The 27,952-nt window shown below is 44.7% G+C and overlaps 4 protein-coding genes and 1 long non-coding RNA gene across 16 annotated transcripts in view; all 5 read left to right on the forward strand.

Annotated features, from left to right (window-relative positions):
• susd1 (sushi domain containing 1) overlaps positions 1-3,693 on the forward strand; it is a 14,346-nt gene extending 10,653 nt beyond the window's left edge. For 6 of the 10 annotated variants that reach the window (XM_035526181.2, XM_035526184.2, XM_081712764.1 and 3 more), the window contains 7 exons: positions 59-156; positions 446-632; positions 1,355-1,448; positions 2,134-2,389; positions 2,512-2,551; positions 2,824-2,917; positions 3,294-3,534. In XM_035526181.2, the coding sequence (XP_035382074.1) occupies positions 59-156; positions 446-632; positions 1,355-1,448; positions 2,134-2,389; positions 2,512-2,551; positions 2,824-2,917; positions 3,294-3,321 (797 nt within the window). In that variant the 3' untranslated portion in view covers positions 3,322-3,534. The other 4 variants (XR_004776019.2, XM_035526182.2, XR_014123293.1 and 1 more) reach the window with 4 other exon arrangements.
• On the forward strand, positions 897-1,149 carry LOC145659521 (uncharacterized). Its single transcript, XR_014125734.1, has 2 exons — positions 897-1,015; positions 1,113-1,149. It is a non-coding gene; the product is annotated as an uncharacterized LOC145659521 (long non-coding RNA).
• A 98-nt stretch (positions 3,694-3,791) lies between the features above and the next one.
• On the forward strand, positions 3,792-7,892 carry LOC145657896 (uncharacterized). 2 transcript variants are annotated; one of them, XM_081714654.1, is made up of 8 exons: positions 3,792-4,877; positions 5,196-5,392; positions 5,744-5,906; positions 6,548-6,650; positions 6,759-6,903; positions 7,025-7,123; positions 7,227-7,356; positions 7,699-7,892. In XM_081714654.1, exons 2-8 carry the CDS (start codon positions 5,209-5,211, stop codon positions 7,886-7,888), a joined length of 1,014 nt encoding a protein of 337 aa, XP_081570780.1. In that variant the 5' UTR covers positions 3,792-4,877; positions 5,196-5,208; the 3' UTR covers positions 7,889-7,892. The 2 variants fall into 2 exon arrangements, with proteins under 2 accessions (XP_081570780.1, XP_081570742.1); XM_081714616.1 differs by having other exon boundaries at positions 3,792-5,392.
• Positions 7,892-18,601, forward strand: LOC113589882 (protein shortage in chiasmata 1 ortholog). Of its 2 annotated transcripts, XM_081711083.1 has the most exons (19): positions 7,892-8,131; positions 8,262-8,291; positions 8,406-8,984; positions 9,249-9,395; positions 9,671-9,841; positions 10,364-10,456; positions 10,802-10,971; positions 11,107-11,173; positions 11,278-11,347; positions 11,896-12,071; positions 12,277-12,394; positions 13,180-13,291; positions 13,390-13,511; positions 13,639-13,726; positions 14,940-15,071; positions 15,691-15,840; positions 16,307-16,676; positions 16,978-17,337; positions 17,597-18,600. In XM_081711083.1, exons 1-19 carry the CDS (start codon positions 7,897-7,899, stop codon positions 17,680-17,682), a joined length of 3,276 nt encoding a protein of 1,091 aa, XP_081567209.1. In that variant the 5' UTR covers positions 7,892-7,896; the 3' UTR covers positions 17,683-18,600. The 2 variants fall into 2 exon arrangements, with proteins under 2 accessions (XP_081567209.1, XP_081567257.1); XM_081711131.1 differs by lacking the exon at positions 15,691-15,840 and having other exon boundaries at positions 16,413-16,676; positions 17,597-18,601.
• Positions 18,602-22,343: 3,742 nt separating this feature from the next.
• tal2 (T-cell acute lymphocytic leukemia 2) lies at positions 22,344-24,005 on the forward strand. The gene is made up of 2 exons (XM_027029756.3): positions 22,344-22,473; positions 22,682-24,005. Exon 2 carries the CDS (start codon positions 22,710-22,712, stop codon positions 23,052-23,054), a length of 345 nt encoding a protein of 114 aa, XP_026885557.1. The 5' UTR covers positions 22,344-22,473; positions 22,682-22,709; the 3' UTR covers positions 23,055-24,005.
• Positions 24,006-27,952: the final 3,947 nt, after the last annotated feature.

The following is a 27,952-nucleotide window of genomic DNA, read 5'->3' on the forward strand; positions in this document are numbered from 1 at the left end:
CAGGATTGTTTATTTGGTGCTACACTGTTATGGAGCAGTGATGTTTTGTGTGGGACAGAGGTTCGTTTTGGAGTGCGAGGCCTGGCCATGTTTAATCAGAGATGTCTGCAGTGGAACACGGAGGCAGAGCACAGTGGTGCCAGAGAGCAGTACAGAGTAAGATCATTAGTGCTCAATACTGCTCATTACTGCTCATTACTGCTCAATACCCTTCACTACTGCTCATTACTGCAAACTACAGCTTATTACTACTTATTAGTATTCATTACTGCCCTTTCTTGCTCAGTACTTCTTTTTGCTGCTCATTACTGCGTAATACTGCTCATCACTGCCAATTATGCCTCCTTTCTGCACATTACCATGTATAAGTGTGTGTGTGTGTGTGTGTGTGTGTGTGTGTGTGTGTGTGTGTGTGTGTGCGCGCGCGCGTGTGTACTCTCTGCAGGTGTCTTTTATAGGAGAGAGGCTCTTTGACCACTCATTCAGTGATAGTCAGAGGAAGCTGTTCAGTTCTGCTGCCCTGCATCCTGTTGTCTGCTTAAACCTGCAGCCTGCCACAAACTATACCATTACTGTTACAGCACAGAGTACTGGAGACACAGCTACAGTTACTGCCAACACCAGCATACCAGGTACACACACACACACATCTGCCACAAGCTACACCATTACTGTTAGAGCACAGAGTACTGGAGACACAGCTACAGTTACTGCCAACACCAGCATACCAGGTACACACACACACACACATACACACACACACACACACACACACATCTGCCACAAGCTACACCATTACTGTTAGAGCACAGAGTACTGGAGACACAGCTACAGTTACTGCCAACACCAGCATACCAGGTACACACACACACACACACACACACACACACACACACACACACACACACACACACACACACACACACACACACATCTGCCACAAGCTACACCATTACTGTTAGAGCACAGAGTACTGGAGACACAGCTACAGATACTGCCAACACCAGCATACCAGGTACACACACACACATCTGCCACAAGCTACACCATTACTGTTAGAGCACAGAGTACTGGAGACACAGCTACAGATACTGCCAACACCAGCATACCAGGTACACACACACACACACACACACACACACACACACACACATACACACCGTGACAACAAAAACTCTTATATACTAGTGCTGATACAACATATTCGTGTACAAATTCTCATAACAACTGGTGCAACTGTGCACCCACATCCTCATCGCTGTGTCTGTTCTAAGATTGTAGTCCTTACTGTACTGCCCGCAGGGTTAAACCTGAGAGTAATGCATGAATGAACTCTTCTGCTGTTGCCTTCTAGTTCCTTCCACACCTGAGGTCAGGTACAGTGAGGTGGACGCTCACCTGCCCATGCTCAGACTACGCAGAGCCCCCAGCACGCTGGACCCAATATGGTGAGAACTGGCAACCCGTGTGGGGCCAGGACACCTGAAACCAGTCACCAGTGCTTACCTGGCGCAGGTACATCCTGCTTGTATCTGCCACAGATGTGGGGCACTTAGGGAAAGTCTCAGGGCTTCTGACCGAGCCATTCAGTTTACTTCAGGTCTTAATTCAAATTTATTTCAATAGCAGTTTGAACAACAGACATTGTGTCTAGGCATGTTTACAGTAACCGGGTGTAAAGAGCAAGAAAGGACAACAGAAAGGAAGAGCCCATGAAAGGAGTCACACTCTAATGGGAACCCAACTTTGCTGACCAAATTAATCACACAGAAACAGAACTAGAGGAACTCAGGAGATTATAACAGTTCAGTTATGGTAGTCTGTGGTATCCTGGTGTTTATCTGACTGTGTGAGGTTTATTAATCCATGATAGAGCTATGGGTTTCAGCCAGTTACGTCAGAGTGTTTATTTAATTCTTCAGAGTTAATAAATCTGGGAACAGTTTTGGAGTTGTACATCCTGATGAACGTGACAGTGTAAACAGACAGGATTTGGTGATTCTGCTCTGTCTCTGTGTGCACAGTATTGAAGTGAATTCTGCCCTGTCTCTGTGTGTGCAGCAATGAAGTGAATTCTGCCGTTTTTGTGTGTGTGTAGTACTGAAGTGAATTCTGCCCCTTCTGTGTGTGCAGTGCATACCAGGTGATAGTGTTACCTGTGGAGGGCATGCTGGTGTTTGACTGCGGCCTGTCCTTGTTGACCCGGTCCTCTGAGCAGGGAGGGTGTCGGGGCGAGTATGTGGCAGCCCAGCTGGAGCTGCGTGGTCTGGGCACGGATGTGAACTTCACCCTGGGCAACCGCCAGCTGTACGGACAGTTCTACAATGCGCCACTGGAGTCGGGGAAAGATTACTACATCATACTGCGCACAGTCTGCCACTGGAAACAGGTATGAACCAGATCCACAAAACCAGAGTGTGTGGTTGATGCCACAGGGTTGTCATGTGAGCTATATTCACACCATTTTTTTTTCCTCATGTGTTTTCCTCAAACATAATTTGTTGTTTTCAGATGAGAAAGCAATCCTGTGTCATCTGGGCCAAAGCCTTAGGTGAGACTGATTCTACCTGTGCATTTACTCACAAGGGTGGAAAGGTGGAAAAAACCTAAACATATAATAAATATAACAGTTTAAGCAAAATAGCCAATGTATTTTTAAGTATTTATGTAAGAGTTTCTATGTATTTACATTTAAGGCTACATTTTCAGTATTCAGCAGACTAAATATTTAGCCCATGGCCAAAGTTACTTACATCTCTATATGTTTGCATTATTCTTTTCGGGGTTTATATTTTTATGTTTCATTTACATTTCTTGCTTTAGGAGCATCCTATGCCAGCGAGATGTCTGCCCTGGTGACTTTTGGATCTATCGGGGTTGTGGGTGTGTTGTGCATCATGGGTTACTGCTGCAGCTGGTAAGTGTTTAGATCGAATGACATGACATTTCTGACCAACCTTTAAAAAAAGAGCTTATAGGCTCTTTCAGTATGCGAGCGTGCAGTATGCACATCATACCACCACCACAAATGCTCCCTTTGTCGATATTTTTGTGTGTTTTTTTTTTTTTTTGGTCTGCTTTTGTATCACCGGGTAACTGAGATACATTTCTTGACTATGGGTACCATGATTAGCTTGGCTGGCTACAAAGCAAGCTAACACGATTACAGCTTGCATTCACTGCTAGACTTAATAATTTACAACTTAAGTTGATATCAATTATAAAATCAGACAAAATGTTATTTGGGGTTGTAGATATACTTGTAGACAGCCGCCTAACTTTTCCTTCCCTAGCTTCGAAGTCCTCCGCTGCCGCAGCTGAATCATGGGACAGTGTGCTCTGGTCGCACACATGTAGTATGCCGGCCAGGAACTTTTCGCGTACTCCTTGATGAATACTAGGTGTTCGATGTACTGCTTTGGCAAATTGTACAGCATGGAAGTATGTGGTTTTGGACGGACCTTTAGTATAAAATATGCTGACCTTTATTCTCGAAACCAAACCTGGTGTTTTACTCTTCTCCATCTCCGTTTTCTGTAGGTTCTGGAAGGCACTCATCCCTTGACAGAATATTCTGTTACATTCTAAGTGTTTAGTTTTTTTTAATTTTTATTTTATTTTTACATTTCTTACATGAATAAAAAAAATGTTTGCTTTTATTTATTACATTTGCAATAAATCATATAAAACATGTCCACATCGTTCTTATTTACATGGATTCCTTGGTTATTTGTGACTGGTGTGCATTTATATTTATTGGTTATGTAATAAAAAGGGTCTTCTACACCAGAACATGAGCTAAACAACACTGAGTGGAAGTGCTGTTGCGGCTTTTTTTTTTTTATTTTGTAATTTTTTTTTGTACTTTTCAATATATAAACGCTTTAGTTCAATTTGGTGAAGCGACATCTGAGACTACGCGGAGAGGTGCCGTCCGTTTTGGCGGTAAAGTTCGTTGGTTAGCCTAGCTCGTCGTCTAGCTGGCTAGCCGAGATGCGCTACACAGAATCACAGGCGAAGCTGGTGACGGTCCGATGTCTTCGCCTATAGCGCGAAGATCATAGAAAATGATTAAATACGTGGCTACATACACTCGCTTAGCTTGCCAGCTACTCTGCCTATCTAGCTAGAGTTAGCAAACTTCACCGAATATTTCTTTATCACTAGCTATCTGTTTCTTTAAAGCCCCTGCTTTCTGCCTTGATTTTGTTGTCTTCCACACAGCTCAGCTTTGGCGTGAATTTCTGTAATTTGCTAACGCGAGATATAATGTCAAGAATACGCAGAAACGGCAACTGCCTGACACAGCCTGGCAAAAGACCGCTCGCCACCATGTTCTCAGCCGTCAAATACCGAGCTATTGACTATGTCTGTGAGGTAAGTCCGTTGTTTCTCAGTTTAAAGACGTTTGGTTACCCCCATGATACATTTGGCTTGTTTAAATCCAGTCGGTTATCGCTGTACTCCTATCATGTCAACCTTAGCCCACACGGTTAACTACTTGTCCTCTCGTACGAAAGGCGTCTGCCAGACACCGGTTGATGCAGAGCTTACTGACGCTGCCGGTCCCCATCCAGCTGGGCGACCCTGCTTACCCGCACTCGGGTCATCTGCGGGACAAAGCCTTCAGAGCCCCGTGGACGCGCGGTCACGGTTGGACTCTAGTTAAATGTGTACCTGACTGGCGCATTCTGGTTTAGAAACTACACGACGCCGTTTTATTTAATGTAAACATGTTTACATAGTGATAAAACTGTTTTAACTTCCCGATTCCTTGTTTCTACAGGGTATTTTAGCGCCACCTGTTGTCTTGAAGTGACAGGGTGTGCGTTAGATGAGTTGAGGACCAGTCTCTGTTCACGGGATTCCTTGGAAAGGTGCCCATCAGTATTTCATGCATTTTCAGCGTTTCAGCTCAAAACCCATGGCTCAAACTCAGCGTCTCATACATGACCAAAACATTCAGCGTTCCTCAGTCTCTAAGGAACATACCATTCAAAGTCAACTACTCAAAAACATGTCTCTGAAGAACTGGTGTTAAACTGCAGTTCTGGGGGATCTCTGACCTCTTTAACTCACTAGATTAGTTTCTTGAATGCATCAGTATTTGTGTGTGTGTGTGTGTGTGTGTGTGTGTGTGTGTGTGTGTGTGTGTGTGTGTGTGTGTGTGCGTGCGCGTATGCTGGTGTTGGCAGGTTTGTTGTGTGCATGGCTGAACTGGGCAGGGAGCTTGGTGAGGTGGTGCCCAGCTCCAACCCTGCGTCTCAGGGCTGTGTAGAGGTGGAGGAGGACCTCTGGCTGCTGGGTGGAGGCGATGGAGAAGCTGAACCTGGTGGATGGAGAGAAAGCTTCACTCTGCTTGCTGGGCATCCTGCATGCTTTAGTTACCAAGGTCAGGATGCAGTTAGACAGTTATCATTTACAGGACCAATATTTTTTATGCCGTAATGCCAAGATGACTAGTGTCAGGACAAGACCACAACAGGGAATCTGTGGTTTTCCTTGGTCATGTGCCATGTATGTTATGTTAATATATTGTAAACTTGAAATTGAAATTTGAAATCAAATTCGGTAATCATTAACTCCTCATCTAGTTCCTCAATTCTGGTGTGCATAACTGTTGTGCCTATCTCTGTTGTTTGTACTGTACTTTAGAATGTGTACTTGTTGAATGTGTATTTTTTCCTGTGTAGATGTGCAGATATTGTGTAGATATTAAACGTTTAGAGTGTCTCTTCCTCAGATCTCCTCCTTCCTGACGATATGATAGTCATTGATCCTCTGGTGCAGTTTAAGAGTCAGATGCCCTCATTCCCAAGTTTAGTGCAGAGGTTAAAAACTCTGCCAGTAGCAGATCCCCTGCAGAGTCCTTCTAGAGCTCATCTCTCCGAGCACATCATATTCAGGTACAAACACCTGGCCTGATGCTCACCAATCCCTTGTGCAGATCACATGTCCCTTAATATACAGACATATGTGCAATATGTGTAGTCCCTAACTGATCAAGGACAGTGAGGAAACCTTGCACCAGCTTTGGTGAGAAATCCACTGTTGACAGTCGTGAGTGGGTGGAGCCAGTGAGTTTGCTGTACATGGATGTGAGCTTATTCACAGGGATGTGATTTGTTAGCAGGAAAGGCAAGCTGCTTTTATTACTTCTGCTCATGCATATAACTATATTAATTATCCTGTAACTAAGTCATACATTTTCAAGGCAGTTTGTAGGCGGTGTCCCAGTGAGAATGTGGCTGGAAGACACCTTTAATTTAACCATTACTCCTGATCTGACCATTGTTACATATTTTCAGCCATTACTAAACAAGGCATCTTGTTCTTAATATTTGTGGATTAGTCATTTTTAGACTCTGGTCCAAATAAGGTAACCAAAGCACATTGTCTGTAGTTTCATTCAGTTGGTGCAGAATGAGCTCAGTTTCCTGTGTCTTCCTGTGGGTGATGACCATGTTTCTACACTTTGTGCCTCTGACTTTCTCTGACACGTTGTGTCTCTAACTTTCTGGTACGTTGTGTCTCTGACTCTTAACAGGCACTGTGCTTCTTATGAAGTGTCTCCCGTTGAGCTTGACAGCAGTTCAGGGAATCACTCAGCTGTTGAAGAGTTCAATAAAGAATCCATTTTGAGTGCAGACGTGAGTGGGACCTGAGAACGTCACTTATCTGAACAACAATCTATTACAGTTTTGTGAAAAAGCCATTGACTTGTTTCATTTTAGTTGCCTACATATTTTATTTTGCAGTTCTTGATGTTGCCTGTTGGAATTGAGACAGAAGTGGTGCAGAGGCAAGGTCTCACATGCTGCATTACCAGACTGCAGGAATCACTAAATATATCCCCAGAACCAGCGCAGGAGCAGAGGTCTCTGTTGGACACTCTTAGGGAAGGTTAGTTTGATGAACCCTGGTGAACAGCTCAATTTTGTAGCTGTGGAACTGTAAAGAGAGGGAGGCTAGTGTGTTTGGTAGTCAGTGATTTCTGGGTAACCAGTGGGCGTGTCTGTTCCAGCCACTCCTCCATGTGTATTGAGTTCATCAGTGTGTGAGGTGTTCAGTGTGCCTAAGTTTGATTCTGACATCACTGGCTCTAAGAGCACACATTCTCCAGGTACTCCACTTAACATCAGTAATATCAGATTAAAAAATGAACATCAGTAATGATTTTGCTGATAATGATTTCATGTCAAGTTTCTGTTTGTTTTGTTGGTCAGTTCCTTGCAAGTCCTATGTGGAAATGGAGATAGACCCGACCCTGTCACCTCCTGATAGGCCAGTCCAGCTTGAGGTCTTCCTCTGCACCAATCAGCTCTCATCTGAACAGCTGTCACCAGACTACAGGCAGTAGGTCCTAGTAATTAGTAGGACCTTATTAAGACCTGTCAGCACATGCAGGGCATTAAATCTTTACTGGTGATACCATTAACACATCAAAGGACATTTTAATGATGCTTTGAATACATGTATGGAGATATGTAATATCTCATTTAAATATGTTTTGTTTTTGGACAATGTTACAGTCTTGCCACGATTAATATTGGATCATGTGTGTCCCAGAAGCAGCCCTGCGCTAAGCTGCTGTCACTGGTCCTGTGCCTTAGAGTGTGATGGACTGTTATGTTGTCTGGGTGTTATGCATGATCTCCCTCTGTAGGCATCGGGTTTGATTTTATTGGTAATTTGTAGGGGCTTGCTGTCGCCCCATGGGCGTGACGTTATGGAGACAGCTGTGTGGTTGGCCGAGAAACACCCTCACTATTTAGCTGGATTAATCCTGTTAGGTAACACACAGCACGATGTCCCAGGTGTGACGTATTTTAGAGACGTGATCATTCAAGCCTTATACTTTAGATTGTCATGCACAATGTCACTGTAGAGCCGCAGATGCCTGTACGCCCGGTCAGTGCGTGCTCTCTCTCTGAGCTGATCTCATTGCTCGGTGCTGAGAGGGACGACAGTGACCCTGTCTCAGACCCAGAGACCCCTCAGAGGCTGACCCAGCTCAGCCCTGCCTGGGGTCTGCTTGGAGAGGCCATGACTGTGGAGGTGCTCCCAGCCAATGAGATGGCAGCGGGTACAATGGAGCAGTTCTCTCCGCTGTCCATCGCTCAGATAGACGGTGAGTGCTGTCCGGGCCTCCATAACGCTGGCCGTTATTAGGAATTTTGATCTAACTCTGGAAATCAGGAAAAAATCAGGAAAGCAACCTTGGTTGTATACTCGTCTATTCATATATCCCATTTTTTTAGAATTGCTGAGAGAATCTGCTGAAAGTGCTGGTAAGTTATTTTTAATTTGTTTGTATGTTGTCTGCCATTGCTCTTTATTTCATTCAGATGCTGTTTTGAAAGTGATGCAGTCACAGGCAAAACCCTCTGCTGTTTTGTCATTAGTACAGGGTCTCCCACCCAGTGTGAAAGGGGCATCTGTGCAGAGATTAACGCAGATGGCTCGTGGCCCTGACTATGTGTACATAATCAAAACTGTCAAATTCAACTTGGTGGAAGAAACTTATCAAAAACAAAGGAAACAGCAAAACTCTCCAAATAGTACAAATTATCCAAACCATCTCTCAGAAAGCACACCCAAGAAAAGAAGCTACGGTATTCTGAAGTCTGTACCACCCCCATCTACCCAAAAATATGCAGATGCCACTCAGAGATGGGCACTGGCAAACACTCTGTATGGGCCAGACCCTCTAGAAGAACGAGAGGGGCCCTGGGTTACACCAGCGAAGCAGAAACCAGACCCCAGGCAAGTCCTGACCCCAGCCCCCAGACACGCTGAGTGTGGAGGACAGGAGGGAGGGCCTGCACCTCCAGAGTTGAGGAGCAGCACTACAGACTGTCAGGGGAACTCCTCGGGTTGTGAGGAGCAGAGCCTGGACCCTCTGAAATCCTTCTTGGAGTTGAGGAGGTTACAGAAGCGTTCAGCTGTACAAATGCACGCACAGACCGCTCTGTGCACAACAGGTGAAATTAAAGCTAAGTTAACACCCTTTCTCACTGTTGATCTTCATTGACCATGGATCAGTTTATATAGCTTGTCATTTCTAAAACAAATCTCCATTATTAGTATTAAATAGTGATTGTGCTGCTTATGTGGTCAGTTCTGTTTATGCAAGAATATGTTGAAAATTTACCTGTATGGGTTTTTTTCAGGGTCACTCTGTTACTGACATAAGACGATTTGGACTGAACATGTTGCTAAACTCTTCGGTATGTATTTATTTGCAGACGTTCCTCAGATGTTTGTGGGAAAACTTGCAACAGGTGTAGACATAGCGACAGTGAAGCACGTCTCTGATACGGCAGAGAGCACAGAGACCAGTCTTCCTGTTACAGAGCAGGCCATCAGCAAAGCCATTCAAACACAGGCCTCAGGTGGGAGTCTTAGCACCGCAGCATTCATGATCAGTAGTACAGCAGGCAGGCATGCGTGTTCAGCGGTTGGGTTGTGCCTGCATTATGATAGTAATCTAACTCCACTATCACTGTATTCTGTTTGAAATCTGAATACTGTGGTCATGATCTGTCAGAATACTGTCTGTAATCTGTCTGTGCTCTGAATGTCTTCTGTCCTGTATTCTGCCTATAACATGACTGTCCTGTGTCCTGTATTCTGCCTGTAATGTCCTGTATTCTCCTCTGTCTTGTAGAGTGTGAGACTAGTGCATACTGGGAGCTGCATGCGTTAGCTCTGCCAGCTCTTGGCAGAGTGGCTGGTTTGGGCTCAACTGCTCTGAGCAGGAGAGACTTTAGAAGCCTTATGCCCAAAGACACACGATTCTCCCTGAAACAGCAAGAGAAGCAGCTCAGCATGGGCCAGGGTCAGCATAACTCACACTGTAATACAGCTCACACTGTAATACAGCTCACAGCATGGGCCAGGGTCAGCATAACTCACACTGTAATACAGCTCACAGCATGGGCCAAGGTCAGCATAATTCACACTGTAATACAGCTCACAGCATAGGCCAGGGTCAGCATAACTCACACTGTAATACAGCTCACACTGTAATACAGCTCACAGCATGGGCCAGGGTCAGCATAACTCACACTGTAATACAGCTCACAGCATGGGCCAAAGTCAGCATAATTCACACTGTAATACAGCTCACACTGTAATACAGCTCACAGCATAGGCCAGGGTCAGCATAATTCACACTGTAATACAGCTCACACTGTAATACAGCTCACAGCATAGGCCAGGGTCAGCATAACTCACACTGTAATACAGCTCACAGCATGGGCCAGGGTCAGCATAACTCACACTGCAACACGTCTGACACACTGTGAAATGCTGTGTGTGTGTGTGTGTGTGTGTGTGTGTGTGTGTGTGTGTGTGTTAGCCAGGGAGAGTGTATGTAATGATGTTGCTTTGCTTCATATCCTGGTGACTGCAAAGGAACTGCTGCTCAGATGTGACCTCAACACTGCGGCTGGTACACACTTACTCACCAAACACAACACCTCACTCTTTTCCACCAAACACTGCCTTTAAATTTAACTGTGGCTGCAAACACCATACCCCCCACAAACCACGGCATCCACAGCTGAGCTGTGGGGGTAAATTGAGCTGTGGGGGTTATCTGAACTGTGTGGATTAGATAAAGTATGGGGGTTAGTTCAGCTTTGTGGATTTTAGCTGAGCTGTGTGGATTAGCTGAACTCTAGGTTTTGATCTGTGGGGGTTAGTTAAATGTGTATTAGGTGAGCTGTGCAAGTTAGTTGAGCTGTGTGGATTAGGTGAACTGTGTGGATAATCTGAGCTGTGTGCTGTGTGTGAGATTACCTGGCAAAGGCACAGGTCACCTGTACGATGGTTGATCTGGGACAACTGCTTAGGAGGTTCCAGGTGCTGCAGTACTTGAGCAGCAGGAGGAAGGAACCTTGGCCCAGACACCAGCACCTGCTGGAGCAGATCAGCACCTGGCTCAACAGCGCCACCTGCAGCACGGTCAGAGTCGGCACCTGCACAGGACTAACACGCAGCTAACAGTCTGCTATCTTGGAATGATTAGGGTTAAGGGCGTGTGTGTCTGTGTTTTGTGTGCGTGTGTGTCTGTGTGTGTGCACGCGTGCACATGAGCAGATTCTGGTTGTAACAGCTGTGGAAAATGTGAGGGCAGAGCTAGTGGCAATCCTCAGCCAGGTACCAGGTGAGTCAGTGTTCTCTGACATTTTCTGCTTTATGAGAGCCTTATGAGTGGACTGACGTGTGTGTGTGTGTGTGTGTGTGTGTGTGTGTGTGTGTGTGCTAAAGGCAACTGTGTAGCTGAGGTACTTCCAAAGGAGGGTAAAAGCAAGTTGGACAGCAGAACAGTTATAGACAGGTGTGTGTGTGTGTGTGTGTGTGTACGTACGTGTGAGAGACTCAGGTGTATTTGAACAGGTTTAGGATGTAAATGTGCTGAGTGCAATGGAAAACCAGGAATGATCAGGACCAGCAAAATGGTCCTTGCAAGGTGAAATGTTTTACGGGTTTAGATGGGCATTAGATGAACACGATTGCATTTTTGAAACTGGGAGAATACCTTTTCAGTTATGGGAGTTATAATTAGTGTGAGGTTTAGAAAACTTAGGTAGGTATTTTTATACACTATATAAGTGACATATGCATGACCTCAGGTCTGTGTGTGTGTGCATGCGCCTGTGTGTGTGTCTGTGTATGTGTGCGTGTGTCTGTGTTTGTGTGCGTGTGTATGTGTGTGCGCGCGCGTGTGTGTGCGTGTTTGTGTGCGTGTTTGTTTGTGTGCGTGTGTATGTGCACGTGTGTGTGTGTGTGCGCGTGTATGTGTGTGTGTGTGCGTTTGTGCATTTGTGGGCGTGTGTGTGTCTGTGTGTGTGCTCGTGTGCATGTGTGTGTGCATGTGTGTGACAGTCTGTCCTGCAGTAGATGTGTAGTAGTGTGCAGTCAGCAGGTGGATGCTGGTTTCCCTTGGCAGAGGTTCAGAGTGGTGTTGGAGTTTGACTGTGTGGGTCATTCTCCCATCAGCAGTGTCTGTGCAGACAACAACATCAACTACGTCAGTTTCAGTACTGCAGCACCACCTGCAGGTCTCTCTCTCTCTCTCACACACACACACACACACACACAAAAACAGTACTAGTAATAACAGCACAGTACCACAAACACCAGATAGATTTACTTCACATTTCATAATAATACACAGCTTATGTGTATTTACACTGTAGTTATCAAAAACATGCTTGTCAATCATAGTTTAAAAAATAAATGTTTAATGTGTGTGTGTGTGTTCAGGTTCTGACCCCTCGGTGATGTCCTCTCGTCCTGCGTATCTGGACAGTGTTCCCTTTCTTGTGTTCATCACACAGGGGTTACTGATGCGCTCAGACCTGCTGCAGCTGCTGGAGTCTACGTCAGTCCCCCCACACACCACTGCACTAACACACCCCGCTACACTAACACACCCTACTACACTAACACACCCACTGCACTAACACACCCTGCTACACTAACACACCCCACTGCACTAACACACCCCACTACACTAACACACCCCGCTACACTAACACACCCCACTGCACTAACACACACCACTGCACTAACACACCCTGCTACACTAACATCACAACAAAACCCACTACACTAATACCACAAAACCCCTATACACATTTGTTTGCTGATGAGAGAAATTTTAAAGCTTACCAATTCTGTATTCACAATGTGTCAGTTCAGCTTAATACAAAGTTGAAATGTGTGAAAGAGTGTTAGCTATTTCTTAAAACTTTACTGTTTTATCACGTTAATTTGCCAGAAGTTAGGCATAAACACATCCTATCAAATAACTATAGGATTAATGTACACTTATCTGACCTAAGTAAAATTAAGCTTGGATAAATACAGTAGCATCTGCTAAATATACAATTTATAGAATATAAACAGTAAGCACCCTTTAATGTTAACTCCCTTTAATGTTAACACTTTATCCTGCATTTAGCCAACTGAAAAGCTGCAGGGACTGATTTATTGTGGTTGAATTTATTACTGGCCTTCATTAATGCTAGAAAATAAATTTCATCGTCCAATGATATCAGATAGAGGCGTATGCATGTGTAAGTGGCCATGGGAATAGCGTAATGTGAAAATGTGTCTCTGCTATAAAGAGGCGTTGTGTAGGTGATGTGTTAAATTGTGTTGCAGGTACAACATGACTCTGCTGGAGAGGAGCCACTCTCTGTCTCTGCAGCGGCTGGGGCCGACGCACCTGTATGACATCATCACCGTGGATGAGGGGACGGCCATTCTGCTACAGGTAAGATTTCTACATCTCAGTACGAGATCCGAACATGTGTGTTTTAGAGTGAGGGGAAGTGGGAATTTGAATGAATTTGTGCGTGTGTGTGTTTGTAGGGGCTGGCTGAGTTGGAGCAGGATAGAGCATGTGAGCGTGTGGTTATGAGGCTCTCAGCTCTCTCTCTGCAGTTCACACACTGCTGGGTTCTACTGCACTGCACTGACCAGCATGACTCCCTGTGAGTGGTAGATTACCCATCACTCATCAGTATTTACACACACAGTAGCTGTGAGTGGTAGATTACCCATCACTCATCAGTATTTACACAGAATGTAGTATTGAAGGTGTTGGTCTTCATGTTCCAGTGTGTGTGGTGAGGTGTTCAGTAACCTGGTGCTGATCTATTCTGCCTTTGTGGTGTTTGGGCTCAAGTCTGAAGACCTGGATGTAAAGGTTAGATGCTGGTTATTGATTCGTTACTGAATGTGTGTTCCAGTAGTTTCAGACTGAACAAAAGTCTATATTTAGATAAGTCTAAGTCTGTAATTATATTTTTATCTGTGGTTTGCTGCTGTGTGTGTGTGTGTGTGTGTGTGTCTCCAAGTCCAACTATGTGAGTAGAGTGGCAGAATCTTCTGCTCTTTGCCCAAAGCGTTCTGTTCTCCCTTCAGTCCGGCCCCACTGTGGTGACTCTGTTCCCCTCTCCTCCCTGCTTAAGACAGAATAAATGCTGTCACTTCAGTAAGCAATAAACCTTGAAAAAGCTGAGCATTACAGTGAGTTCATCAGGAGTAGGACACTTTAGTCATGATGTTTATTCAACTAAAGCAACAACAGCAGTAGGCTTTTAATCTACAATTATTAGATGCAAAAAAACAAAAATAGTAATAATGTTAATCCTGGAGTGTTTTGTGCAGGGACATGTCGCTGTAATTGGAAAACTCATGGTTTTGAAAGATGTGTCTTGTTAGATTCCACAACAAATCCTGTGTGGTAGTGATAACCTCACTGTACATGTTCACCTTTAGAGGTTTTAATTAGACACTGTACTCATGTTCACCTTTAGAGGTTTTAATTAGACACTGTACATGTTCACCTTTAGAGGTTTTAATTAGACACTGTACTCATGTTCACCTTTAGAGGTTTTAATTAGACACTGTACATGTTCACCTTTAGAGGTTTTAATTAGACACTGTACATGTTCACCATTAGAAGTTTTAATTAGACACTGTACATGTTCACCATTAGGAGTTTTAATTGACACTGTACTCATGTTCACCATTAGGTGTTTTAATTAGACACTGTACTCATGTTCACCATTACAAGTTTTAATCAGACACTGTACACTGTACTCATGTTCACCATTACAAGTTTTAATTAGACACTTGTATTTTTGATCATGTTCATGGTACTCTGTGAACATCACTAGAGAACTCCAAACTGAACAGTGAAGTTCCATTGTGAGTGATTGTCCCGTGTTGTCTTTGAGCAAGAGAAAACACCGACACTCTGACTTCATGAACGCCCCCCCGCCCCAGGCTAAACTCCATTGCTCCACTCCCTGCTCCTTGCATGTGTGTGTGTGTGTGTGTGTGTGTGTGTGAGTGAGTGTGTGTGTGTGTGTTTATGTGTGTGCATGCACATAACTGCACATGATCTTTCTCAGGTGTTTCTCATGTGTGATATAGAGGATATAGCGCAGTATGTGCATCAGATCTGCCAACACACTCTCCTGAACTCAAAGAGAGACGTGCAGAGTTGGTTCAACCGAGACTGGTTCAGTGTGCTGCCTACTGAGGTAGGGGTGTGTGTGTGTGTGTGTGTGTTTCAGGAGGAGAAGTGTTTGCTGTATTTCCCCTGTGTTAACTGTGCTGTAGCTCAGCTCATGCTAAACAGGGCTCCCTCTCTACAGTGTGTGTGTGTGTGTGTGTGTGTGTGTGTGTTTTTCAGGAGGAGAAGTGTTTGCTGTGTTTCCCCTGTGTTAACTGTGCTGTAGCTCAGCTCATGCTAAACAGGGCTCCCTCTCTACAGTGTGTGTGTGTGTGTGTGTGTGTGTGTGTGTGTGTGTGTGTGTGTGTGTGTGTTTCAGGAGGAGAAGTGTTTGCTGTGTTTCCCCTGTGTTAACTGTGCTGTAGCTCAGCTCATGCTAAACAGGGCTCCCTCTCTACAGTGTGTGTGTGTGTGTGTGTGTGTGTGTGTGTGTGTGTGTGTGTGTGTGTTTTTCAGGAGGAGAAGTGTTTGCTGTGTTTCCCCTGTGTTAACTGTGCTGTAGCTCAACTCATGCTAAACAGGGCTCCCTCTCTACAGTGTGTGTGTGTGTGTGTGTGTGTGTGTGTGTGTGTGTGTGTGTGTGTGTGTGTGTGTGTGTGTGTGTGTGTGTGTGTGTGTGTGTGTGTGTGTGTGTGTGTGTTTTTCAGGAGGAGAAGTGTTTGCTGTGTTTCCCCTGTGTTAACTGTGCTGTAGCTCAGCTCATGCTAAACAGGGCTCCCTCTCTACAATGGCTGCTGGCAGCTTCACTCCCTGAACTGGAGGCCATGTTCCCTGAGATCCCACACAAAGTCTGCAAGGTGCTAACCAGCACCAGTACTAACCTAATTTAACACTAACCAGCACCGGTACTGACCTGATTTAACACTAACCAGCAGCAGTACTGACCTGATTTAACAACCAGCACCAGTACTGACCTGATTTAACAACCAGCACCAGTACTGACCTGATTTAACACTAACTAGCACTGGTACTGATCTGATTTAACACTAACCGATACTAACATTAACCAACACTAACACTAACCAGTACTTACATTAACAAGTACTTACATTAACCAGTACTAAGATTAACCAACACTAACAGTATCTAACATTAACACTGACCTGCTCCAGCACCAAGAAGACACATTACTAACATTAACCCACATGAATTATAAACTTGACTAACATTACCACAAGTAGAAAACAACATAAACAGATCAAATGATTTTGATTTGTTCACCAAGTTGTGTGTGTGTGTGTGTGTGTGTGTGTGTGTGTGTAGCTCTTTAGCGATACTACAGCTCAGCACAGACTCAGTACTGCCCCCTGTCAGTCTGAGAGTGACACTGTAGCTCCATTACAGACCAGTGACGTGTTTCACCCTCCAGACTATCATCCTCATCCTCACCCCCATCTTCCTCCCTGGCCTCTGGAAGGGGATGAGCCTTGTTCAGCCTCAGCTCCTCCCAACACACACCCTCCCCCGCTGCTCACACACAGCCCCGGGGACTGCCCCGGGGCTGCCCAGCCCAAGGACGCTGGGCGCAGCAGCTGGTTTGGGCTGGACTGTGGAGACTCTCTGGGTCAATCAGGGTCTGCCACAGCCTCACAGGCCTGGCTGGGAGACCACGTCCAGGATGAGAGCTGCACAGGTATGATATGACACCAGCAGGGGGCACTCTCTCCCTCCACTGAGCCTTTCACAAAGGTACAGGCCCATTCAGCACTTTCAGGGATGGTTTTCACATGTACTGGACCAACTCTCACTTTGTTTCAGAATGTGAGGCTCTTATAAAGTCATGACATGACAAGTGTTATTTATAGACCAGTACATGACATGTCCAGGGTGCTGATACTTATTAAGCATAGTGAAGTATTAGACGTCTGATGTTACTGTAATAATATAGATTAACTAAAAGATGGCTGTAATTTCTGACCTTACATTGATTACAGGCCCCGTTGTTGTTGGAGAACAGGACCAGTGGGCAGGAGAAGCAGTACCATCTCCAGGTCTCAGCTGCTACCCACTGGGGCCTCCTGTACAGTTGGAGCAGGGTCCCTCTGTCCCAGGGAAGAAGCTCCCCCGCAGTGCAGGGTGCAGATGCACAGGCACGCTGCTCCAGGGTGGGCGGGCTCCAGTCTGGGCCCCGCCCCCCTGCCGCCATACCCCTCCACAGCAGCAGAGCACAGGCGGTGTGTGTGGAGTCGGCAGCAGAGGGCAGCAGAGAGAGAGCTACAGCACCTCACCTCGCTGCAGAGGCACAGAGAGGAAGAGACCAGCCAGGGCGTATGTGGGGAACATCATGCAAACAGGTACACACACACACACACACACACGCTGTTGCATTTTTTTTTACTGTTGCACAAAATTAAGGGTTTTACAGATTGCAGTATGATTTAATCACAACTGACACTCAACACTCATAATTACAATTTACAAGCTATGTGATTAAGACTCAAACCACTACTGTAATGTTTAAAAAAATAGCAATGATTGACAAAATGCAAGTTAAATGAAATTAATTTGTGTGTGTGTGTGTCTGTGGGGGGGTGCATTGTCTTTTTCTGGCAGTATTTGCCCAATATAAGAGAGGGAAGCTTCTTGTTGAGAAAATACCAGGAAGGACTGATGGACAAACACGACTAAGATTCTTCTAATCTTTAATTCCTGGGTGTTTACTGACAACGACCCAGGCCCTACTGCCCTCAAACACCACCCTCAAACACACTTCTCTCATGTACACCACCTTCAAACACCGCCCTCAAATGCACCACCCACATACACACTCCAACACCACAGCCGCCATTCCCTGTGGTTGTAAAGTTGTGCAGGATTTCATTGTGGTATTGTATTTATTCATAATTACAAATATACAGCATTCACAGTTAACATGTTTCCTTCTATAAAAATGTGTGTTTAGCATTTTTAAACCTAATTATTACAAATGAGCAAATAGTCGCATTTATGTTGTGTTATACTATAGCTGTAGTTATATTATTCCGTAGAATTTGTTTATTGTATAATATCAAACTTTGTTTATAAGTGTATGTTTATATACTTTGTAATAGATTTGTGTGGTAAAGAAATAATAACCTCCATTTGTTTTAATTAAAACAGTTGTGCAGGTTTTGTGTTCACTGTTGTGAAGGTGTTGTGTTCATTGCTGTGAAGGTGTTGTTTGTTGTTGCAAAGGTGTTGCGATCTCTGTTCTGTGGTCGCCGTTCTGAAGCCAGGCAGTCAGCCCATAGTCTGTGTTTATGGTCATGCCATAAAAACCTGAGCCCCCTCCCTCCTGTGACCTTTAACCCAAAGTGTGCTTGTTTTGTCTAGTGTATTGTGATGCTGTATTGCGTGTTTGTGTCGTGTGTATTGTGTATACACAGAGACAGGTGTCAACATTCTGTCATTCACTCAGAACATTCACTCAGTTCAGGGTCAAAACAGCTGTGTTAACCAACAGATGTGTGTGTGTGTGTCTGTGTGTTGGCGTGTGTACATGCGTATTTATGTGCCATATTAATATGGGTTGTTGGTCCTAAATTGAATCTTATTTTTAAGTACTGATCTGGGATCAGTTTTCACCTTTTAAATCCACATAATCAGATGATCAATCATATGTATTACGTGTGCATTATGTGTACTAAATGCGTATTGTGCATGTATTTTGTGTATTCCAGTGTTGAATACAGAACTGAACATGGGCGTAAACAGGCATCATTAAATAGGCATTTAATATATGTACAGAAAACAGTGATTTGGCTAGGGACTTTTATTTTGTTGCTTTTGATAGTCGTGTTTTTCATCAAGTGTCAACCTAAACAGTGTCAGGACAATGCCTGTACTGTTCAGACCTTAGCCGGGGTCCTGCACCATTGTACTGGGAAGACGGGCCTCACTTCATCGGCTGTCTGCACAGCTGTGTCACTAGCTGTCTTCAGACTGAAGACTCACCTTTTCACCAAGGTGTCACTAAGCACTTAAAGATGCACTTTTGAAATAGTTTTCCTGTCTTTTCCACATTGTATCCAGGGCTTTGGCGTGGTATTACCCTTAATCCTGACCTATCTTTGTCACATGAGGATGTGTATTTGACAGAGACTACAAAGCGCGTCTATAAGTCACTCTGGACACGGGCTTCTGCTAAATGCTGCAAATGTAAATGTAAATGTAAACTCACTGGCTAGGAGGATCCATGTATATCTCAGTGTGGAAGCTGGAAGCAGTTACCTCTCTCTCTCTCGCTCTCTCTCTCTTTCTCTCACTCTCTCCATCCCTGCCTCCTTTTGTCTGTCTTTTATGGAGACGGCTGCAGGACAGGTAGGTGTCCATTCACAGTGCCGTTCTGTTATCAGCGGCGAACAGATACAGGGACAGGGGGAGATGGCGCTTATCAGGGAGACACAGCAGTGCCGCTGCAGGCCTCGCTGGCCCGGGACACACACACACAGGCCTTCGTCATCTTTCGTCTCACTCTCTCACTTCATCTGTCTCCCTTTCTCACTTTTTTTTTTTAATCTGTCATTCCTTCTGCTTTCTCGCTCATCTTCTCTGTCTTTCGTTGTATATATTTCTCTGTCCCTCAGCTCATAGCTTCCCTCTATAAAAGGCACCCACCCCTGGCCCATTGAGGGTGCGTTTACTGTCTCTAACGACACTTTCCAAACAAAAGCCCCTGGAGATGTGTGAGGGGGTTAGGGCAGAAAAGGGCAGGGAGAGGGGGCGTTCCTGCCCGCTAAGTGTTTCCTGGAAAATAAACACAGCCGTAATGGTGCAATAATGGTCAGGGTTCTCTCTCTCTCTCTCTCTCTCTCTCTCTCTCTCTCTCTCTCTCTCTCTCTCTCTCTCTCTCTCAGATGGAGGGAGAGTGTGAGAAACAAACACGCTGTTCAAATCTGACCTTTTACGCGCGGCCTTCCTGCTTGGTTGCCAGAGCGCTTTCACTCTGCTGGGAGCCGGCGTGTTCAAACAGCCGTGTAGCCACTACACAGCACCTCTCATAGTTCAGCTGCTTTTTCAGGGACGAAACCTCACGCCATCCTCATGTCAACATCACGTCATCCTCACGCCATTCTCACGTCATCCTCACGCCATCGCCATCCTCACGTCATTCTCACGTCATCCTCACGCCATTGCCACCCTCACGCCATCCTCACGTCATCCTCACGTTATTCTCACGTCATCCTCACGTCATTCTCACGTCATCCTCACGTTATTCTCATGTCATCCTCACGCCATTGCCATCCTCACATCATCCTTACGCCATCGTTATCTTCACGTCATCCTCACGCCATCGTCATCCTCATGCCATCGTCATCCTCACGTCATCCTCACGTCATCCTCATGCCATCGTCATCCTCACGTCATCCTCACGCCATCCTCATGCCATCCTCATGTCATTCTCACGCCATCACCATCCTCACATCATAATGTGTTTTGGCTCTGAGGAATGGATGGTAGTCTACTTGGGGATAATATTAATATCACAGATGACCCTTTGCCACTAAGGCCAGTGTCTGGCCAGTGCAGTGCATGACACACCATACTGTTTAAATATGGTCTGAAAACGCTGTGATTTGGGGTCCATATTGCCTACAATAAAGGCAGATACAGTTAAAAGGACAAAGATCCATGGTTTGGTGGGTAGAACTGGGAGGGTTGGAGTAAGAGACGTGTAGGATTGGGTGAGTGGTAAGAGTGAGTGTGTGTGAATGGTAAGTGTTTGTAAGGACTGATAAAGTTTTTCCAGCTTTGAATGACAGCACTGCAGGTGCGACTGTGTGTGTGTGTGTGTGTGTGTGTGTGTGTGTGTGTGTGTGTGTGTGTGTGTGACCGAGAGAGAATCAGAGCCTGACGTTACTCTTAGACTTAGCCTGGCCTCCGTTCTCTCTCCTAATCCCACCATAATCCCATTATGCAAATCCCCCTACTGCTCCAAGAGACTTTTTGCACAGCGCACTGCGTCTCAAAAACAACACTCCAGCATTTAGAGGGGAGCACACCCCGGCGCTTCAGCCAGACAGCCGCTGCCCATCAGAGAGAAGGCTGAACGCATCAGTGAAGGACAGAGACGCAGGACTCCTCCTGTGTAGAGAGGGCAGGGCTGGTGGGGTGGGGTGGGATGGGGTGGGGGTTAGGAGAGGAGAAGAGAGATGGAGAGCAAGGGCTTGGGGATCCCTGGAGGACCCCTAACCCAAAGAATCTGTCTGCCCTCAGGCCTACGTCTGTCTGTGTGTGTGTTTTACGACAGCGTGCTTTATGCTTGGCTCCTGGACGTGCTAAACGAGATTACCACAGGACCGACAAAGCCTAGATTGTAGCAGTGTCAGTGAGAATATGCGTCTTCACCATGTCTGAGCCAATCAGCTGTACTTTGATTGTGATGTCACAGTTCTTACTCAATGTTCCAACAAACTGTCAGCAGGTGGACGACGTGTGTGTGTGAACACACACACACACACACACACACACACACACACGCGAAAAGAAAGAAACGTTCACTGGGTGTAAACATCCAAGCCATTCATCACGGCTTACAAAGAGTACAAGGTTTGGTTTGAAAGGATGCAAGCTATGATCGTTGAAAACTGGAAATACATTAAAAATGATGTTTTAACATGTATTGCAAGCCTAGTGGATCTGTTTCATTTGTGTGGCTGTACAAGCTCATAGTAAGAGGCTAATAACTCTCTTTTCATTTTGTATGGGGTTGTTGCTGAATGGTTTTTATATCTTAGTGGCATTTAACCTACTGTGGTTAATTTACCCTCTGCACTACAAGGTGATGTCAGATGATGATTACTTTTTGCAAAGGTATGTTGTAAAATGATATCAATGAGATAAAATGTGTATGTTGTATTATTGATAGGTGTAATATGTTTAAGTGGTGTTGTTGATGGGTGTGATACAGTTAACTGGTTTTATTAGCAGGTGTAAATGGGAGTGTGTGTGTAAGGGAGCACACACAGGGATATGCTGTAGCGTCACACCACACACAATACAGCAGTAAAATACATAAACCTCAACTGTGTCTGCTGTCCTCACCCCTCTGGATCTTTCTCTCCTCTCTCCTCCACCCCTCCCTCCCTCCCTCTGTCTTTCACTCTTTCTCTCCTTCTTAGTCTAGCCCTCCCTTCTCTTTCCATTTCTCCCCATTTCTCCCTCCCTCTCACTCCTTACTCTTTACCTCTCTCTCTCCTCTCTCTCTCTCTCTCTCTCTCTCTGCCCCCCCCTCTCTCTCTCTCTGCCCCCCCCCGTCTCTCGCTCTTATTCTCCTTTTTCTGGGAGAGGATTTGGGGAAGGAGCTCAGAGCCTGGCTGAAGCTCAGAGAGGCAGGACGTCCTGGCACACTCGCTCCAACACTGGCTTGACGACTGCTCTACAGTTTCGGCTCTGGTTGTATTCCGCACGAATGCTGTAAGAATTACACCTCTGAGCTAAAGCACTCACAGGTAAGGTGCATGTCCTGAACTGGATATCTCCGTGCGTCACTCATTCTGTTGAAGAGTTTTCTTTGAAGAGTTTAAACTGTTAACAGATCAAGAGATAAATAATAGTATTATGTACAAATGTTTTTTTCTTCATCTTTTAATATGTAGTATTTATGTAAGCCTTTACATATTATAAATGTGAGATGAACCCACTGTCTGACCTTCTCAGCTTCATCAGTGCCCTCCTCATCCTCATCATGACCCGGAAGGTGTTCACCAACACGCGTGAGCGCTGGCGTCAGCACCACGTGAACGTGGCGTTTGCGGAGCTGCGGAAGCTGCTGCCCACGCACCCTCCTGAGAAGAAGCTGAGCAAGAACGAGATCCTCCGTCTCGCCATGCGCTACATCGCCTTCCTGGGTGGCGTGCTGGAGCGGCAGTGCCCCGCCCCTGGTCCCGCCCCCGGCCCCGCCCCCTCGCCCGCAACTCTGCTAACCCTCATCACAGGCAACGTGCAGAGCCTGCGCTCGGACCAGGCCTGGGCCAGCGACACCGAGCCACCCTCGCCTGCCTCCAGTAGCGACGGCGCGGACGCCTGGTAGAACTGCCAGCGTGCTGCCTTGCGTGGGAAATCCAGACCCTCTGCTGTAATCTCACAGGGGGAATCTAGAACCTCTGCTGGAAAATCTAGAGCCTCTTCGGTAAATTCACAGAGGAACTCTAGAATTTCACTGGGACTTTAAAGTTCTACAGCCAGGTTATTTTCTAATATGTAGTCATTAATCGAAGAGTTAATGTGACTGAGAAGCTTCTGTTTAAGCATGTGGGACTCCTAGATAAAGAGACGTGGAAATTATAGCAGGCTTAGACTGTAGCGTCCAAAGCAGGTCAGACACAGACGCCACTGCTGTTTAATCCTGTCAGCCATGAACACCTCAGTTTCCTTAAAGCATGATTATTTGGTTTTCTCTCTGAGATGAATCCTCAAAGGTGAAGCTGGAGATGGTGAAGAACTCCACTACAGCACAATGGTTTGTTTGGACGCACCAGGAAACATTTTACACTCAATATTTGTTGTTCCTTACTTATCCTATCTGTCCATATAAATTTCTACGTATTTTGTGGTAATTAAATGACCGAACAACAATATCAGCTGCTCATTTTAGTCTGAAAAACTATTTACTTATTATTATTTATTTCTCTTTGTTGTCTGAGGTTGTAATAGTAACAATGTAAATGATGCCTGATTTTTGTGTAAATGTTAATTTATTGAACAAAAATATTTAATTTATTGAAACAAAAATGCTCTCTTAATCTAATGCTCATTCAGTGAATACAAAATGTAGCCAAAGATTATTTATATTTGTGTTCATTAAGCTCTTGTAATGTATCTATCTGTTCTGGCCTACTTGGAATGTATTTATTGATTTAATTTTTATTTAATTAATTTTTGCTATTAAAATGTGAACAAAAACCATTATAAAAAGTCACTGCATATTTATTTCAGAATTTAAGATTTTCCAATAAATTAGTAAATTAATCTAATATATAGCTCTGATATTCATGTATTTGAAAAGCTTGCAATGTGAAAATAATTAACATTTTTACCATGTCTGTGCACAGGTGTGTGTGTGTGTTGTGTTCTCTGTAACCCCACAGTAAGAGTATTATTATTATTAGTAGTAGTAGTAATAATAATAATAATAGTATATTAAAATATCTTACAATCATACAAATAATTCTTATTGCCTTTTACATGAGAAATTAAATGTAAACTCATTAGATGCAGACAGCATTACTCAGCTAGACAACACCCAGCTTCAAAGGAAATAACATAAAATAGCTTTATTTGTGTGTGTTTGTGTGTGTGTGTGTGTGTGTGTGTGTCTGTATGTGTGTAAAACCTGTTTTGTTGTGGAAAACCTGGTTTGTTTACTGGCTGTGATGGTCATTTAAGAAATGTCTGACCATAGCGCTGACCTCTGTGATGGTCAGCTAAGAGCTAGGTGACCATAGCGATGACCTCTGTGAGGGCCTAAGTGGCCTTACAGCCCAGAGTGAAAGGACAGCTTAACTTATGACCTAGGGTCAGAGGTCACACAGGAGTCAAAACTCCTCACTGACCAAAAAAGCATTGGCTGTGTGTGTGTGTGTGTGTGTGTGTGTGTGTGTGTGTGTGTGTGTGTGTGTGTGTTTTATGTTATATTCTTCATTTAAAATACTGACAAGAAACTGTCAAATAAACTAAACAACTAAACAACTAATCAAAAGCTGGCAAAAGTACATTTTGTATATATCTTTTATCAAAGACCTAACTTGTTTAATGTTTGAAGGGTAGTCCTAGATTTGACAAATAGAAGGGATTTGTAAACAGCTCCTTAGTTACACATATGCTGTAGGTTGTTTCCTTTAAAGACTAAAGCCAGTGTAGGAGCACAATAACAGTAGATTACTATGGATGAGTTAGTGTCAGTGTAAGTAGGTAACAGTGCTGAAAACCTTAATGTAAAATCGCAAGTGTGTGTGAAACCAGCTCCAGGCCTGACAGTCTGGACCTTGCTGCAGCTGATCTGAAGAGTAAATAGTGCTTGGTTAAATGTGCTTTAGCCCCCCCCACACACAGAGGGATAACACAACTTCCTGATCCAAAAGTCAAACTCACTAAATCGGATCATCTAAAACCTTAAATAGTCAAATCTGTTTTTTCTTCTTTACTACTGTGTGTGTGTGTGTGTGTGTGTGTGAGAGAGAGAGAGAGAGTGTGTGGGTTCAGAATTGAAAAAAAAAAAATTGCACCTTGTGTTTTCAGCTGCCATGTGTGGGATATGGGTAGTGTATGGGGTATGGGTAGTGTGGGGTATAAGTAGTGTGTGGGGTATAAGTAGTGTAGGGATATTGTATGGTTAGTGTATGGGTAGTATGTGGGGTATGGGTAGTATATGGGTAGTGTAGGGGTATTGGATGGGTAGTGTATGGGTAGTGTGTGGGGTATGGGTAGTGTATGGGTAGTGTCTGGGTAGTGTGTGGGGTATGGGTAGTGTATTGGCAGTATAGGGGTATTGGATGCGTAGTGTATGGGTAGTGTGGAGTATAGATAGTGTATGGGTAGTGTGGGGTAGTGTGTGGGTAGTGTGTGGGGTATGAGTAGAGGCTGTAAAATTGTATTTTGGACAATAGTGTACATGGGAGTGTGTGTGTGGTGATGTGCTAGGCTGTTGCAAGTCTGTGTTTGTGGGAATAATATACAGAGGGTGTACAGATTGTGTGTGTGTGTGAGTGTGTGTGTGTATGAGTGTGTGAGTGTGTGAGTGTGTGTGTGTGTGTGAGTGTGTGTGTGAGTGTGTGTGTGAGTGCGTGTATGAGTGTGAGTGTGTGTGTGTGTGTGTGTGTGAGTGTGTGTATGAGTGTGAGTGTGTGTGTGTGTGTGTGTGTGTGTGTGTATGTGTGAGTGTGTGTGTGTGTGTGTGTGTGTGTAGCTCTCAGTACCTTTCCTTATCTCAGCCTCACACACACAGTCAATCTGATATCACAGACAACCAGATCACTCACACTCATACGTTTGTCCTTTCCCACACACACTGTTTTACTGTGCTTTTCTCTATCCTACACACACACACTCACACACACTCACACACACTCCCTCCCTCTCGTGTTCTGCTCCCCTCTCAGTTCCTCTCCCTCTCTCTCTCTCGCCCCCCCCCTCTCTCTCGCCCCCCCCCCCTCTCTCTCTCCCTCTCTCGATGGAGTTAGAAGAATAAGTATCTCTGCTGGCAGCCGATTAGCTGATCTCTTTATCTGTCTAAACCAAATTCACACTCCGCATGTTAAATGTCTCTACTCCCCCCTTCTCTCTCCATCTGAATATCTCTACCCCTCTACACCATCTTTATCCCTGTAAAGAAAGTGGGCTGAGATGGAGGGTGTGTGTGTGAGAGTGAGAGTGTTATCAGTGTGTGGCAGGCTAGCTGGTGTGAGAGTGGAGGCAGGTGCACTGTTAGCTGGAGGGAGGTCCATTGTCAGTGGCTCTCTCCTCTGGAGCACCCTTTCACAGCCAATCCCGCATTCTAATCAGATTAAGCAAATCTCTACTTCAAAAAGCATCGCGCTGTAACAGGGAGGGGCAGAGCCGGGGGCGGGGCTTCGTGAATGCCACACCGAGATACTGAAAGGCAAGAGGCGCAGTTCCAGACAGCAGCTGAGCGAATCTCCCTGTGACAGGAGCTACAGTAACTGCACATCACTGATACATGCACTCTTACCATGCACAGTAACTACACATCACTGATACATGCACTCTCAGCATCCACAGTAACTACACATCACTGATACATGCACTCTCACCATCCACAGTAACTACACATCACTGATACATGCACTCTCACCATCTACAGTAACTACACATCACTGATACATGCACTCTCACCATCTACAGTAACTACACATCACTGATACATGCACTCTCACCATCCACAGTAACTACACATCACTGATACATGCACTCTCACCATCTACAGTAACTACACATCACTGATACATGCACTCTCACCATCTACAGTAACTACACATCACTGATACATGCACTCTCACCATCCACAGTAACTACACATCACTGCTGATGAGCCTCAGTTATGTTATTACTCTTTGTATCAGCTTAGAGAAACCAAGTAAAACAGAATACTGCATCACACTGAATGAAGGATTTTCAACAAGGAGAAAAAATAAATGATGGATAGTAAAATTAATAGCAACAGCAATGAAAGAGAGAGAAAGGGAAAGAAAGAGAGAGATCAAACGCTTCACACAGTCATCCTGCTCTAGCTCCTCTGGAGACGCACACAACTCATGACCTTTGACACACACAACTCATCATCTCTGACACAATAATTATCTCGGAAATAGATCTTAAATTAAACGAACCTGCTCGCCAGTCATTCTGTCACAGTGTTACATAAATTACCTAAAAGGGTGATGTCAATCCCAGTGGTAATTTTAGGTCAAACAATGTTGTAATTGCACAGTGTTAATTAAGTAAAATATTAGTGACATTACCCGTTATAAATTAAATAAAACATTAGCGTCAAATCCCAGTGTTAATTAGGTGCATTGCCCAGTGTAATTAAATAAAACAACAGAGTGCCCAACACAGGCCCTAACACAGCCCAACATGGGCCCTAAGGCAGCCCAGCATGGTGCCTAAGGCAGGGCCTAACACAACCCATCAATGCCTAACACACAGCCCAAAACACCCCATCATGGTTCCCACACAGTGCCTTTCAAATGTGATTAGTTAAACTCGTATTATCAAGCAACTGCTTTTAAAACCAGTAAACCAATTAAATTAACACCGTTTCATTACAGCAGGGCTCATCTCTAGCTTAATGACTGTCCAGTGTGGGCTAATTTATTTTCCCATCATTTAAAAAAATATTTGATATGGTGAGTATGGTTGTGTGTGTGTGTTTACATGAGATAGTGCTCATGTAACATTGTAGTGCACCAC

Source organism: Electrophorus electricus, chromosome 1, assembly GCF_041902795.1.
Source record: "Electrophorus electricus isolate QZ-2024a chromosome 1, ASM4190279v1, whole genome shotgun sequence".
NCBI classification, from domain to species: domain Eukaryota; kingdom Metazoa; phylum Chordata; class Actinopteri; order Gymnotiformes; family Gymnotidae; genus Electrophorus; species Electrophorus electricus.